Genomic DNA, 14481 nt, shown 5'->3' with positions numbered 1-14481 from the left:
TGACCGTGTCATGCAAACGTAGCTGATCTTCAAGCTTGTAGATCTGCCATTTTCACTATTTTTGAAAAATGTTTATTTTTGAATTACTTTTACCGTCAGTTATTCGGTTTATCTACTTCTCAAGAATGGTTTGCTTTGCCTAGTTTTGTTTATTTGTTTATTATCCGGATAACGTCAGCTACAGTCGTCCTCCTGGGGTCCAAGACATTAATAAACATTAACAACAATAGAAAATATCACAGTGTATCACAAAGAAATACAAAAAAGAATAAAACATTTTACAAAAGTCAAGTATCACATAAAAAGATATATCAACAGGGATACAACAGATAAAAAAATAAGTAGAAAAAAAAGTAGCACTATCAATCTGATATGTAAGAAAGATGTATGTTTGGAGTGAACAGTACAGGAAGTCTAAGTTTCCTTTTAAAACAGGCTTTTTCTTTGGTGTTACAAATCTCACTTGGAAGACCATTTCGTAGTAGCCTACAAATGACCTATAAAATGCAGCTCTCTTCATGGAATTGGACTTTGACAGAGGTAAAGTTATCTGTCCACCTCTCGCCCCACAAGTGGAATATGTGGAATAGTTGATTCTTTTACGATACAAGAAGGAACTGGTGCTATAGAGGCTGTATTTATCATTTAACAGCAACAGCCAGAAAAGGCTTACAGAACATAGAACATTATGGCAGGTCGGTTCGTATCATTTATTATATGGCTGGTTCTGGTACAAGGAGAGATTAGAAAGAATGAGCTGGGAACCTGCTTTAAATTCAGGAATGACTTTGGTCCTTTTTCTATTGTGGACCCGAGGCCTTCGATGTCTCGGCCACAGATTAAGTATAAATCCCTGTCCCAAATGGTACGAGCTACATTTAAAGCAAAGCAGTCCCAAAGCGGCAAACCTTCTCCCTCGATGGAGTACTTACTGTAGCATCCAGAACAGAGAGACCTACAGTAGTCCATTGTTTTTTTTTGCAGACGCTTATCTTACACATTACATTTCACAAGACAATAGCTTGCAGCAACACTTTGACTGTCTATGCATTGAATGACTGTAATTCCATGAATACAGTGGTGGGATGTGATCAGTTCTTGAGAGCCTAGCGAAGGTGAAAAGAACTTAGATAGAGAGACTAACTAATTTAGGTGTAGTATTTACTCTCAGAACCATGGACACGCTACAGTGTATATAACCTTTAGATCTCTTCCACTTAAATGATGTACAATCAAGTATTCAAAATACATTTTATTTTAATAATAATAGTAATAATTTAAAAAAAAAAGAATCACCTCATTTTGCCAACATCTTACAAGTGCAATTTTACATTTTACAGTCAGGCTGTGGTGACTTACACTCATTTTCAAACAGGTGGAACTGCATTCCCAGCAGGCCCATGGCTTTGCAGAAGGTGTAGGCTGCAGAACTTTTCTTCTTTGGACACAGCTTCAAGATCTGAGTGGTAAAAAAAATGACAAATAATCTTTCTTCATTGTTCTTTGTTCTGCCCTCCAAGTTATCTGTAAATCTAGAAAAAGATTTACACTGACCACCAAAGAAACTTTAAAATAAATATATTCTTCTTGGTCTAGGACTATGATGCCACCTTAGAATAACCTCAAATAATGCTTCTTTATATATATATGTATATATATATATATATATATATATATGTATTTTTTTTTTTCACTTGTATTTCAATTTTTGTCCACTGCCAGCTTGCCATCCGCAAGCACGGCTAATTGTGTTCACTGGAACATAAAGCGGAGGCACAGTGGAGGATTTGAACCCCAGGCAGGAACTTTACCCCTGTGCCCTCCGGACGCCCCTCAAATACTGCTTTTTTTTAGCTGAGTATGAGAAAAACATCCAAAGCCAATCCAAAAAAATATATTCATACTGACCATGACCTTCAAAGGTATAAAAACATTTCTGAATGTGTACTTACGCTCAATCGCTAGCGAAAAACAAATGTGAATATGTCTAAAGCCTATTTCAGACCAAAGATTTGCAACGAGCGAAAATAGCAGACCTACAAGCTGACAACGCGTCACATCCGTGACGCGTTGTGAGCTTGTAGATCGGCTGTTTTTCGGCGCGCAACAGGATCGAGCGGCGGGAGCATAATATTTAAGCATTAGAATGTTGCAGAGAAAAACCGCAGTGATCTGAATTACCTTTAAAAGAACTACCTTGAGAAGGAGACTGTGCTTTGCACAGCACTATACTGCCAGGTGCATTTTTAGTAGGCAGACATATTAAACCAATACATCACAAAGGCACTTTCAGAACTGCAGACAAGCTATACAGTAAAGCCGGCAGGCTATAACCAAATGCAAGGGAAAAGTCCCCATACGTTTTCATTACGTACTATAACATTTCCAAAGTCCATTTTCGACCTCCCCTCCTCAAGCAACCAATTACTTTTGTATTATTGCAAAAACTGACCCATTTTTATTTTTTCCTTCGTTTTGCTTTGTTTCTTTGGAGAGAGACCAGATGTGGGCTAATTATGAGAGCAGTTTAATACTAGAAGATAACCTCTTATAGTAGCTCCAAATGAGTGCATTCATTTGAACCATCATTAAAATCTTTAACTCCCCCAATTTACACAAGTTTGGACCAAATGAGGGTCAAGGGCCAGGTGAAAAATAACTTTATTCGTGTTTTTTTTATCTTTGCTCATCTACTCCACATTTGCTATTACAGTAGCCTATATATTATTAAAATAAATGACTAGAGAGTTTTGTGTTATGAAATGGTGCACTACTACGGTAGGTGATGGTGCATTGCAGCTGCCACAAGGAAATAAGGGGTTTTATACAGTAGCCTAGTTGTGTGGAGCATAAAACAAGGCATTTAGAGAATTGTATGTGTATTTGAATAGCTGTCCAGCTCCCAATTATGCACATGTCATCACAAACAAAACGACACGTAGATTTAGCCACCAAGTTAAGAGAACGTGACAATGCAAGTTTATGGGACAGGGGGAAAACAACCAGTGTTGCCATGTCTGCTTAAGTGACTTTGTTGCTTGTAAATATTGGTACAGTAGTTATGGGTTCCTTTTTTTTGAGTAGTGTAGTTGCTTATTTGGGCTTGCTTCGTAAATATGTTGTTTAAGCTAGTGGTCCTCAAAATTTTCATGGCAAGGACCCCCAGATTAAAATGTATTTGTCTGCAGGACCCCCATATAAGATGTGTTGTTAAAATGCTTCAAAACTATTCCAAAATTACCTTCTTTTTTCAAGATAAATTTGTCTTTATTATTTTTTTTTATAGCCTACAGTATAGTCGCTTCTTTTTGGCTTGTTTTCATAGACCTGGTTGCTTATTTCCATCGCAGAATATGGCAACACTGAATTCAACATACCACGATGAGGTCATTGAACAGGAAGACCTCTCTCTGGTGGGCTGCCTGTTTCTGGGCCTTGTTGACATCTGTCACTTCAAACAGACGACTACAGCACACCAGTCTTCTGTGAGGGACGGACAGAACCTGCAGAGAGAGAGAGAGAGAGAGAGAGAGAGAGAGAGAGAGAGAGAGAGAGAGAGAGAGAGAGAGAGAGAGAGAGAGAAGACACACAGAGAGAGAGAGAGAGAGAGAGAGAGAGAGAGAGAGAGAGAGAGAGAGAGAGAGAGAGAGAGAGAGAGAGAGAGTTAAGCTGAGTCTCTACAAAAAAAGGTACATAAAAGGAATATTTCACTTTCAAACATGTGTGGGGTCATTTTAACATCTACTCAGGCTTTTGTGAGCACCCCAGACAATTTTTAAGATGCTTGATTCAGTATTTAGATATTTGATATTCATTTTACCTTTCCTATACAGACCCATTGTAACTTCAAACTCCATTTTAAACATGTTAGATTCATATCTTTGTATTTATTTTTGTATTTTACATTTTTCCAAAAAAAAACATTATGAAGAACTACATGATAAAAGTAATTGAAAAAACACAGCCTCTCACATATTAGATGGGCAATCAGTCAGCAGAACCAAGGACAGGTGTTTTCGATGAATCTATCATGGTTAAAATGGTTTGAAGTTACAATGGGTTTATATTGGAAGGGGCTGTGTCTGATCAAATTAATTAAAGTACAGTACTCAAGAAATGCAGTTTGTTACTATCCACCACACATTGCTGCCTTCAAAATCCTACAACTAACCACAATTTGACATCTCCAAGGGGGACTAACATCTCAGCAGGTTTAAATCCCCATTAACGGCAATGTTATCATCCTCTCATCAATAACGACATCCATAAATACGTTTTTTTTGTGCCGCCACAAGGCGTATTTATTGATGACTTCAGCCCAGAGGACAAGCATTATTAGTTATTCTCCTCCTGAGAGTTCACTCAGCCAAGCAAAGAGGTGTCACTAAACCAGTGATGGAGGAAGTACTCACACGTTTTACTTAAGTAAAAGTATCAATACTGTGGTGTAGATATACTCTGTTACAAGTAGAAGTCCCGTATTCAAAATGTACTTGAGTAAAAGCACAAACGTATCGGCATCAAAATATACTGAAAGTACCAAAAGTTCAAGTATTCATTGTCCCAGACATTTCACAAGTTCACAATGTATAAAAACATCTTTTGAAAATAGCAGATTTACAAGCTCACAATGCGTCGCATCGTGACGCATTGTGAGCTAGATATGCTATTTTCAAATGGCCAAAATATTTAGGGCTTAAGTGGTTAGTGGTTTTAGCAATAATCAAAATCTACAAAGTAACTAGGAACTAAAGTTTTCATATAATTGTAGTGGAGTAAAAGTACAATATTTTCCTCTGAGATGTACTGTAGTGGGGTAGAAGTAAAAGTTTTGAAATTTGTAAATACTGAAGAAGGTTAAGATACCTCAAAATTGTAAAATACTTGAGTACATGTACTTAGTTACTTTACACCACTGCATTAAACCTCAACGTAAAGCGCTTCACTTTCCTAAGTGGTTTGAAAAAGGAAGGGTCGTAAAAAGATTGTGTGAAGAGGAGGTGATAAACTATGATGACAGGGAACAGAATGAAAAGAAAGCTGTAGAATGGTGCGTTGATGGAAAAAATGGAAAGATCTTTAAGTGCTCCCATAAAGTCACTTTGTGCCGTGCTATGAGTTTGTAGATCTGCAATTTTTCAAAAATCTTGAACATTGGTGAACATTTTTAACACACATCTTTGCTTCTGGGGGTCCCTGGCACAACATATTTTCAGATGGGGCGGCCAAATATTTGGGGGTCCTTGACATGAAAAGGTTTGAGAACCACTGATTTAGACAGGCGCCAGATTCAGTTGTAGATCTGGCATAGTGTCTTTAGTTTCAATGTACAGATTATTGTTTTTTTTTATATTATACTGTTTAGACTGATGATAGGTTCTTGGTTTACCTATGATCCTAGATTACTATGTCTATGCATTTGATGTATTACTTTGTGTTTACCTTGCTTACTGTAAATCGCTCTGGATTAAAAGTGTCTGCTAAATGCCTAAATTGTAAATGTATGGATTTATGGAGTGTATTTGTGGGGCACTAGAGCAGGGAATCCCAATTATTTCCATGCCAAGGACCCCCAGCTAGCATAGTATCTGGCTGCAGCCCCTTATTGTGAAATTGCTTCTTTTTTTTTGTTTAGGTTTTGCTCGTAGAAAAGAACATTATGTAAAAAAAAAGATATCAAAATTATATAAAAACAAAAAAACATTTTCCATATTTTTCTATTTTCTTAAAGAAATAGCAGATCTACAAGGTCGCAGCGCTGCACAAAGTGTAGATCTGGTATTTTTGAACAAAGGACATTAAAAAGATGCCAGAACATTGTTACTTACAATACAGTTGACATATATTGTCAAACACGGCAGACATCAATTATAGATAAAGGAAACAACACCTCCTCCAAATTGAGCAGCTTAACTATTTTTGTCACCCCTGTGTGTAACATAAAACCTAGTTTTCTTCCATTTAAACAAGGACATTGACAACAATAAACGCATGTCCCCCTCAGGAATACATGATGTCCCATTACAGGAGTCTCCTTCTGTTTCCTGTGTAGGTGACAGGATTATATATTTGCACTGCCTGGGGGTCAAGCCGCAACAATCAAATGATAAGACGTTCACTCCAGATGTTCGCAAGGATTGCGTACATTAGTTGAATTTCTTGTGGGCAACAGACTATAATACAATTGTGTCTCCAGTTCCATTGTTTCTGTTAAGATTATAGCAGTCCGGTAGGAAGACTGCGTGAGCACATCAGTGTCAAACAGGAGGTGCAAATGATTCTTAACCCATGAAAGACCTGAGGTCGATTCTACAAATGCCTTCTAAACCAATAGTTCTCAAACTTTTTCGTGCAAAGGACCCCAAAATGTATCATGTGCTTGGCCGCCGAACCCCATCTGAAAATGTTTTGAATTTGAAGATTCCCCTGCCCGACCACTTCGGTCTGCCACCTCGGGGCGACTGATTGCCTCGTCACTCAAGGGTCCTTCTGGTCGATCGACACGGTCACGACTTTTTTCTGTTCTGGCCCCATAGTGGTGGAATGAACTTCCCACTGAAGTCAGGACAGCAGAGTCACTGCCCATCTTTCGCCGCAGGCTGAAAACCCACCTCTTCAGGAAACACTACCCTTCCTCTTTGCCTGGCCTACTTGTTGTTAACTAGTTGTACGAACTCTTGTTTTAGTTTTGTATTGTTTTATTGGATCTTGTTTAGTCGATACACTTATTTGTTTGAGCTTGTGCTCATTTCATTTTGCTATTTTGTCTCATCTGTTTAAGAAAGTAGGTAGCTGATATATTGCACTTTTACCTTAGCGCTAGGTATACTCTTGTTTGCTTGTTTTTTGCAGGAAATGCACTTAAGACTTCTGGTGATTAGTAGTTTTCGTTCCCTACCTATGTTGAATACACTTATTGTAAGTCGCTTTGGATAAAAGCGTCTGCTAAATGACTGTAATGTAATGTAATGTAAGATTCATGTTGAAATAATTCAAAATGATTCCTGTCACACAAAAATTTGGCAGCCCCACCTGTAGTAACTCTGACGATCAACTAGGGATCCCGGACCCCCAGTTGAAGACCACTGTTCTATAGTATACTGTGACACAAGTACTGGGGTAGAGTACCTTTTTCCACCAATGTCAATTGCTCTGCCAAAAATCATAAACAGTACAGTCTTGTTTTTTTCAATAGGTCTCATCTCACTTCCATATTGCTGATTTTGTTCCTATAGCGCTCACTACCCTTTTATCCCTTTAGGCTACACAGACTCCTGCATGGCGCTCCACTTTCTCATTATGCTAACGTCACACACACGCACAGGTATCATTAGCCCTGAACTGCCATGCGCTGCACTCGCGCCAATACCTCTGCTCTTTATCAGTGTTGCCAGATCTTGTGAGAGAAATAAGCAACCAGGTCTATGAAAACAAGCCCAAAACTATATGCATCAAGCCAGTGGTGTAAAGTAACTAAGTACATGCACTCAAGTACTGTACTTACTGTAAGTACAATTTTGAGGTATTTTTACTTTACTAGAGTATTTCCAATTGTCTATACTTTTACTTCTACTCCACTACATCTCAGAGGCAAATATTGTACTTTTCCTCCACTACAATTATTTGAAAACTTTAGTCACTGGTTACTTTGTAGATATACATTATTACGTTATAAAAACATACATTATCGCATCGCGACGTGTTGTGAGCTTGTAGATCTGCTATTTTCAAACATTTTAGTACTTTTACTTTTGCTACTTTAAGTACATTTTGATACCAATACTTTTGTACTTTTACTCAAGTATTTTTTTTATTCCGGACTTTTACTTGTAACAGAGTACTTCTACATTGCAGGATTGATACTTTTACTTAAGTAAAACATTTGAGTACTTTTTCCATCACTGCATCAAGCATATCAATGCATCAAGCTCACAACACGCCACGATGTGCCCCGCAAACCCGCCATCACCAATAATTTACAAGCAACTTTACCAAAAAAAACAAGCCCAAGGTTGCTTATAATAAGCATACATGGCAACACTGACCATCGAAACGGAGCACTTGCAAACAAGTTCACTGCAGTAGGCAATAACAGCTGAGTTCCAGATGTTTTAAGAAATGGGGAAATCATTTCACAAACGTCCCATCATGTGCTTGTAAGGTTGTAAGTGATCGAGGGAGACAACAGCTCCGTCTTGCCTTGCCAAAACGCTGGCAGTTTATTTCCCCCCGCCGGGCTTGGATGTGATTTGGCAGCTGGGTCCCCTTCTGCAGGACCATGTCAGGGCTCATAATGATTATGTGATAATAACTGCTGTGTGTACAGAGCAAACATGAGGAACCATTTGCACACTGAATGTTATGTTGCAGACTCTGGGAAAAACAACAGTTTGACCTTCCCCGATCCTAGACTTAAACGCTGATTACACAGAATAATAAAGTGTGCAAAGTGTAATCAGTTTCGGGACAAAAGTCTGCACGATCAAATCAACATATCGTTGCTGTAGGGCAGAAAACTCTTATGTACATATCTGAACTTTTTGTGTTTTTGTCGTGAATTAACGCCTTGATCATACTACAGTGTCACACAAAAGTATCAAAAGTAGCAGATCCGGTGCGAAGCGACGCGTTTTCAGCTTGTCGATCTAAAAAAATAAAAAAATAAAAGATTTCTGAAAGGTAATAGTTTTGGACATATGAGGTTTCCATCCGACAGAGACGATATCTCCAATATGAATATAACATACGATATATTATGTGAAAGACATATCATCAAAAAGGAGAGGATTTTTTTTTAGCCAAGGTCAGCATGCATCGTCAAACATTTCCATAACCATCATGAAGTATACCTTTATAAATGTTATGAATGCACTCGGTTCTAATTGAGAGGGTGATGAGAATTAGAATCGAGCTCAATGGGCGCCATCTTGTGAGGAACACCGCTATTACAGTTCATTTTGTTTTCACATAATCGTCTCTGTCGGGTGGAAACCTCATAAGTGAGAGATCCACATCATTCCATTTTTTAAAACAGGTTAAAGCAGTGGTTCTTACACTTTTTCGTGCCAAGGACCCCCAAATTGATATGTATTTGGCCGTGGACCCCCAGCCCCCCCCCCCCCCCCACATCTGAAAAGGTGCTGTGCCAAAAAAAAAAAAATCAAACATTTTCAATGTTTTTCTAATATTTTCAAAAATAGCAGATGTACAAGCTTGCAGCTTGTAGATCTGCTATTGAGAACCAATGGGTTAAAGTAATGCAGCCTCTAAGCCACAGTCAGCCGACCTTTCCATGAAATCATTTATTTACTTTGGTTATAATAGAAAACAGGTTATCATGATAATGTATGTGGTATCTGTGGAACACAGCACTTCTCTTCACCCAGACAGTGCAGATGGCCGTCTCTCTAAAACAATCTATCAGTGTGTTGCATGTGTGACAGCAACGTCTCTGTCATTCCATGGACACTCGTTTATCACTCACAGACATTTAAAAAAAAAAACAGGCCAAAAAAACGACTTCGAGCCGCTGACTACGGCGTTTGGGTTTCAATGTCAGTCGGGGAAAATAATAGATCGCAGCTGAAAAGAAACCAGACATCTTCTCTGCCAAAGCCCCCAGAAATTGGTTTCTCTTCCTGTCAAGCGTTGGCGAGCACAAAAACTGTCGATGACCTCTATTACTCTTTTGCTCAAGCCATAAAAATTAGCTAGAACAAAATACAGCTAAAAAGGATGTGTCCTTGAAGCTCAGTACATTTAATGAGCCACTCTGCGGACAAGATAGTGTATTTATCATCATTTATTGTTAAAGCCTCACTATGTAATTTTTCTAATGAATAAAATGTAATTTTGTCCAATCTGTATGGTAGCAGTAGCACCATGGCACCGTCGGAGGTGCGTCAGGCAAAAATGTCAGCACTTGTGCAGGATACCGAGTTCAAATCCGGGGTAAGAGGAAAGTTACATAGTGCTTTGCCGTTACAAAAAGGCTTAGGTGACAACTTAGCTTAGGTGAGTTCTTCACTAATGAGTGACTCTCAGCCTGAGCGCGGTGTGTGTGTGTGTGTGCGCGCGCACACGCACGCGCGCGCGCACACACACACACACAAACACACACACACACACACACACACGTGTTGTGAGGTGAGTTTGAGTGTGAGTACATCATCTTGTATGCATGAGAATGCGTTGCTTTGATTAAAAGCCATCTTCCTCCCTTATTCTTCCATCAAACATTGTGAGCGCTCAGGTGCCGCAGCGCTAAAGTGCCTGCCCACCACCGCAGAGGTTGTGGTTTCAAATCAACCGTGGTGCATCCGGCTTTGTCGAGCGTCTACACGAACACAATTGGTCCGTGTTCGGGAGATCTACAAGAACACAATGCGACGCATTGTGAGCTTGTAGATCTGCAATTTTAAAAATATTTTTAGACATTTTATACATTTGAAAACTTGTGAAATGGGGCATTCTGCATAATGAGTACTTTTACTTTTGTACGTGTGTGTTCTTACCGTCTTCATGCCTACAATGGACTGCTCTACCTTGTGTGTATGCGTGTGTTCTTACCGTCTTCATGCCTACGATGGACTGCTCCACCTTGGACACGTAGGTGACGTGGTCCTCGTTGGAGCGCAGCTCCCTCTGCTGTATCCTCTCGTAGATGCCCACCACCATGTCTCTGGGGATGTCTGCTCCGTCATCCACACCTGCAGCAGCATCACAACATGACCTGTCATGTGCACAGCATACCTCTAGCGGAAACACATTTTGGCGAGGTCGTAAGACGCGATTGTGAAGAACAGACGCAATCCCACGATCTTCTAACCAGACGAAAACCTGGGATCCAGATGGAGGCGTTTGTTCAGCGTTTTTTTTTTTTTTACTACTACTACTCCGTCTGGCTATCATCTTGTTTGAGCTGGATTTCCAAATGTCACCAATTACGTAGGCAAGTCAGGAAGTGACTCGAATTTTGCATTGGAAGGCTCTGTCCCGCCCCGCCCACGGACCAATCAGAAGCAGCGGCTCCTGGGTGCGGTCCCGCCCCTTGGATATAGCATTTCCAGACAGAGTAGCGAAGTGAGAAAAAATGTATCTGCCGAACGGAGCAAATCAGTCTGGATTCCAGGCTAGAAATCCCTACAGTTGACACCAATGCAAACATTGTGTGTGATTTAGTCCGAAATTCATATTGCATATTATTGAAATAAGCGACCCTAATGGAATGCTCAAACGAAGAACATTTATCCAGGGAATTCGGAGGGAGTTTGGGAGTTTGGGAGGGAGATTCAGCATGGTGAAAACGTTTTGGTTTCCGTGCCAAGGACCCCTAAAATTGTGTATTTAGCTGTGGACCCCCATCTGAAAATGTTTTGTGCCAGCCAGGGACCCCCCCCAGAAGAGAAGATTTGTCTTTCAAGATTATTATTATTATTTGTTTAAAAACAAAGCTCGCAGCTCGACACAAAGTGACACGCTGCAAGCTTGTATGTGCTATTTTTGAGAACTACTGTTCCAATGTCCTAAATCCTAAGAGTTTTCTGAAAAACTGTATGACTATACTATGTTGCTATATACTGTATATAGCTGAAATCTAAAATTACACAGATGCTTTCCCAGTTTTAATGGGTTAATAAACATGAACACAAATATGACCCAGCAACGTTTTCATATTTTGATGGGTGTGCGTATTAATTTGTTCTGTATTAACTGCCATAAATGTGGTTCTGATATTGTCCTATTGTGGGACTGGCTTTGACACCGCTGGTCCATTCTGATGGAGTTAATGAATTATTCCACGGTTGCTTTATTACTAACTATTGGTGTGTAATTGCGTTCCAACCTTAGCCCATTAGCTGATCAATGATCCCACGCCATGGTGAACGAGAGACAGACGGAGAGAGATAGAAAGAGAGGGGGGAGAGAGAGAGAGAGAGAGAGAGAGAGAGAGAGAGTGAAAACTAGTAGTTCTCAACCTTTTCTGAATCAGGGCCCACTCAAAAAGGCTTGAAAAAAATATGTTTTTTTCTCCTAACCTATGACAAAATACCATGACATTGTTTATATTAATGTTATGTTATTATACTTGCAGTGGCACACATTTGAGAATCATGGAGTAAACAAACAGGGGAAGACTGATGAATGCAGAGATGTGATACTACTGTAACTGATCCGAGGGGGTGAATACAAACACAGAGAGTGGCATGTTCTCATTTGCATGAGATGCCAGTATTGATTTTTCAACTTAATTGAATTGTGGGGAGGTGTACGGATGAAGCTATTGAAGTTGTCCTGCATCCACCTCAAAGAAAAAGAGGAAGACTCCGATGACAACTGCTCTTCCTCCCAAACACTGGATGTGTGTGTGTGTGTGTGTGTGTGTGTGTGTGTGTTTGTGTGTGTGTGTGTGTGTGTGTGTGTGTGTGTGTGTGTGTGTGTGTGTGTGTGTGTGTGTGTGTGTGTGTGTGTGTGTGTGTGTGTGTGTGTGTGTGTGTGTGTGTGTGTGTGTGCGTGTGCATGTGCGTGTGCGTGCGCGCGGGTGCCGCGTGTGTGTGTTATTCGGTTAGCCCCTTTATTAACAATTACCGTACCTGAATATTCTTATCGGCTTATTGGTTGATTTGCATAATAATAAATACTCATTACCGCACTGGAAAGCGAGAGAGCGATAGCAAATGAAACGCACAAACTGTAGCTCGGTTTGGGACCATTTCACAAAGACGGATGATGGAAAAGTTCTGTGTCAAACTTTGCGAAACAGCTGCTCAAACAGCAGCAGCAGCACGCGCAGCAGCATGACAATTTTGCAGGGACAAGCCAAACAAAGAAGAACGCGATGCGAACTGCTCCTTGGACATACATAACACAACTACGCCGAGGAAAATGGGCAAACAAAGCGAGGTGGAGAGCATCAGATATGTTTCCTCCATTGTCCCTTTCGTCTGACTACAAGCGAAAGCGCAACACAATGTAGGAATAACACTCAAAAGAAGGAAATCTTTTGTGTTGTGAAATTACAATTTTAAGGTTGTTCTGAAAATCTTTCTCTTAATAAACAGCATGTTCTCTTTTGAAAAACATGTTTTCAAAAACTATTTGTTAAATTTTTTTCCAGAAATTGCCATGGCATGTTGTCAAGTAATTGGAGTTCCGATTGCACTGAAAATGACACTTTTTCTAAATTTGACATGCTGCGTTCCACCTTCAAATCTACCTTCAAATCTGAACATTCCCAAAACAAAAGTAATTTATGGACATTGTAAGTAAATGTAACCCCAGACAGTTGATGCACCCAGCTAGTGTGTATGTGGAGCAAACATTTTCTTCCAAATGCTTCCAAAATGTACAAAACTTTTTTTTTAAATGTCAAAAATAGTGACAAAAGCTTGCAGATTGGGTATTTTCGCTCTTTCTTTACGTATATAAAGATTTAAGTGGTTAATCATAATCTAGTCATGTTGTGTCCAATCAGAAACCACTGCATGACAGGTTGTCCCTTTGTGTTTGTTTTGTTGATGGCTGTGATCATTTTGACAGCAAATATCTATTTAGTTTTAGTCATAGTCTTGTGAATAACATTCCATTTAGCTTTAGTCATATCTTAGTCATCTGAAATGCTTTATTTTTAGTCTAGTTTTAGTTTACTAAATATCATAAGATTTTAGTCGACTAAATCCACAGTTGATTTGGTCGGCTAAAATGTATTTTTGGCGGGCCGTGATGGCGTCGTAATGCGTGATTTATACTTAGCTGTGTGCCGAAAATAGCAGATCTACAAGCACACAGTTGTGAGCTTGTAGATCGGCTATTTTCGGAGGGCGACACCCGCACACAACCAAGCATAAAATGACTTGTTTTAGTTCTACTAGATCTCTTCTCCACTAGTCCCTCCCTAACATTTTAGTCTAGCTTTTTAACCAGCTCAGTGGCCTTGTGGTTCGAGTGTCCGCCCTGAGACTGGGAAGTTGTGGTTTGATCCCCGGCCGGGTCATACCAAAGACTCAAAAAATGGAACCCAATGCCTCCCTGCTTGGCACGCATCAAAAGGTTGGTCCCTGCGACTTACTAGCGTCCAGGAGGTGTACTTGTACATCAAGCTGCCTCACGCTAAGGAATCAGGAGATAGGCTCCTGCCATATGGGCCTCAGGGCTTGGCAATGCTTACTTTTACTTGTTGACGAAATTGTCAATTCATTTAGTCATAGTTTTAGTCATCAGAGCTTAGTTTTCGTCAGTGAAAAAAGGTAGTTGACGAACATGTTTCCATATGTTTAGTCGACAAAATCAACACTGGTTGTGTCCCATCAGAAACCACATCACGGTGGGTCGTCCGTCCCTTTGTGTTTGTTTTGTTGATAGGGGTGTTCATAAATTCCAACAAATCACCACAGAACCACAAACACAAAACGGAGAGGATGAAGAGTTCAGGCATGATGCTTCTGGGTTGTTTAATAACTTCCTCTTCCTCTCATCTACCTC

General features: G+C 39.9%; 1 protein-coding gene across 1 annotated transcript in view; it reads right to left on the bottom strand.

The window, feature by feature from the left end:
• iqsec3a (IQ motif and Sec7 domain ArfGEF 3a) overlaps positions 1–14481 on the bottom strand; it is a 70599-nt gene that overhangs the window by 22726 nt on the left and 33392 nt on the right. Inside the window, exons 5-7 of the mRNA XM_084049354.1 lie at positions 10570–10709; positions 3378–3503; positions 1360–1459 (exon numbers count right to left, since the gene is read on the bottom strand). Coding sequence (XP_083905480.1) covers positions 1360–1459; positions 3378–3503; positions 10570–10709 — 366 coding nt within the window. The remainder of the gene's footprint in view (positions 1–1359; positions 1460–3377; positions 3504–10569; positions 10710–14481) is intronic.

This window comes from Gymnoscopelus microlampas (assembly GCF_963454915.1).
Source record: "Gymnoscopelus microlampas genome assembly, chromosome: 23".
Classification (NCBI taxonomy): domain Eukaryota; kingdom Metazoa; phylum Chordata; class Actinopteri; order Myctophiformes; family Myctophidae; genus Gymnoscopelus; species Gymnoscopelus microlampas.
Note: the sequence above shows the minus strand (reverse complement) of the source record. Positions and strands in the feature narration are given on the sequence as shown.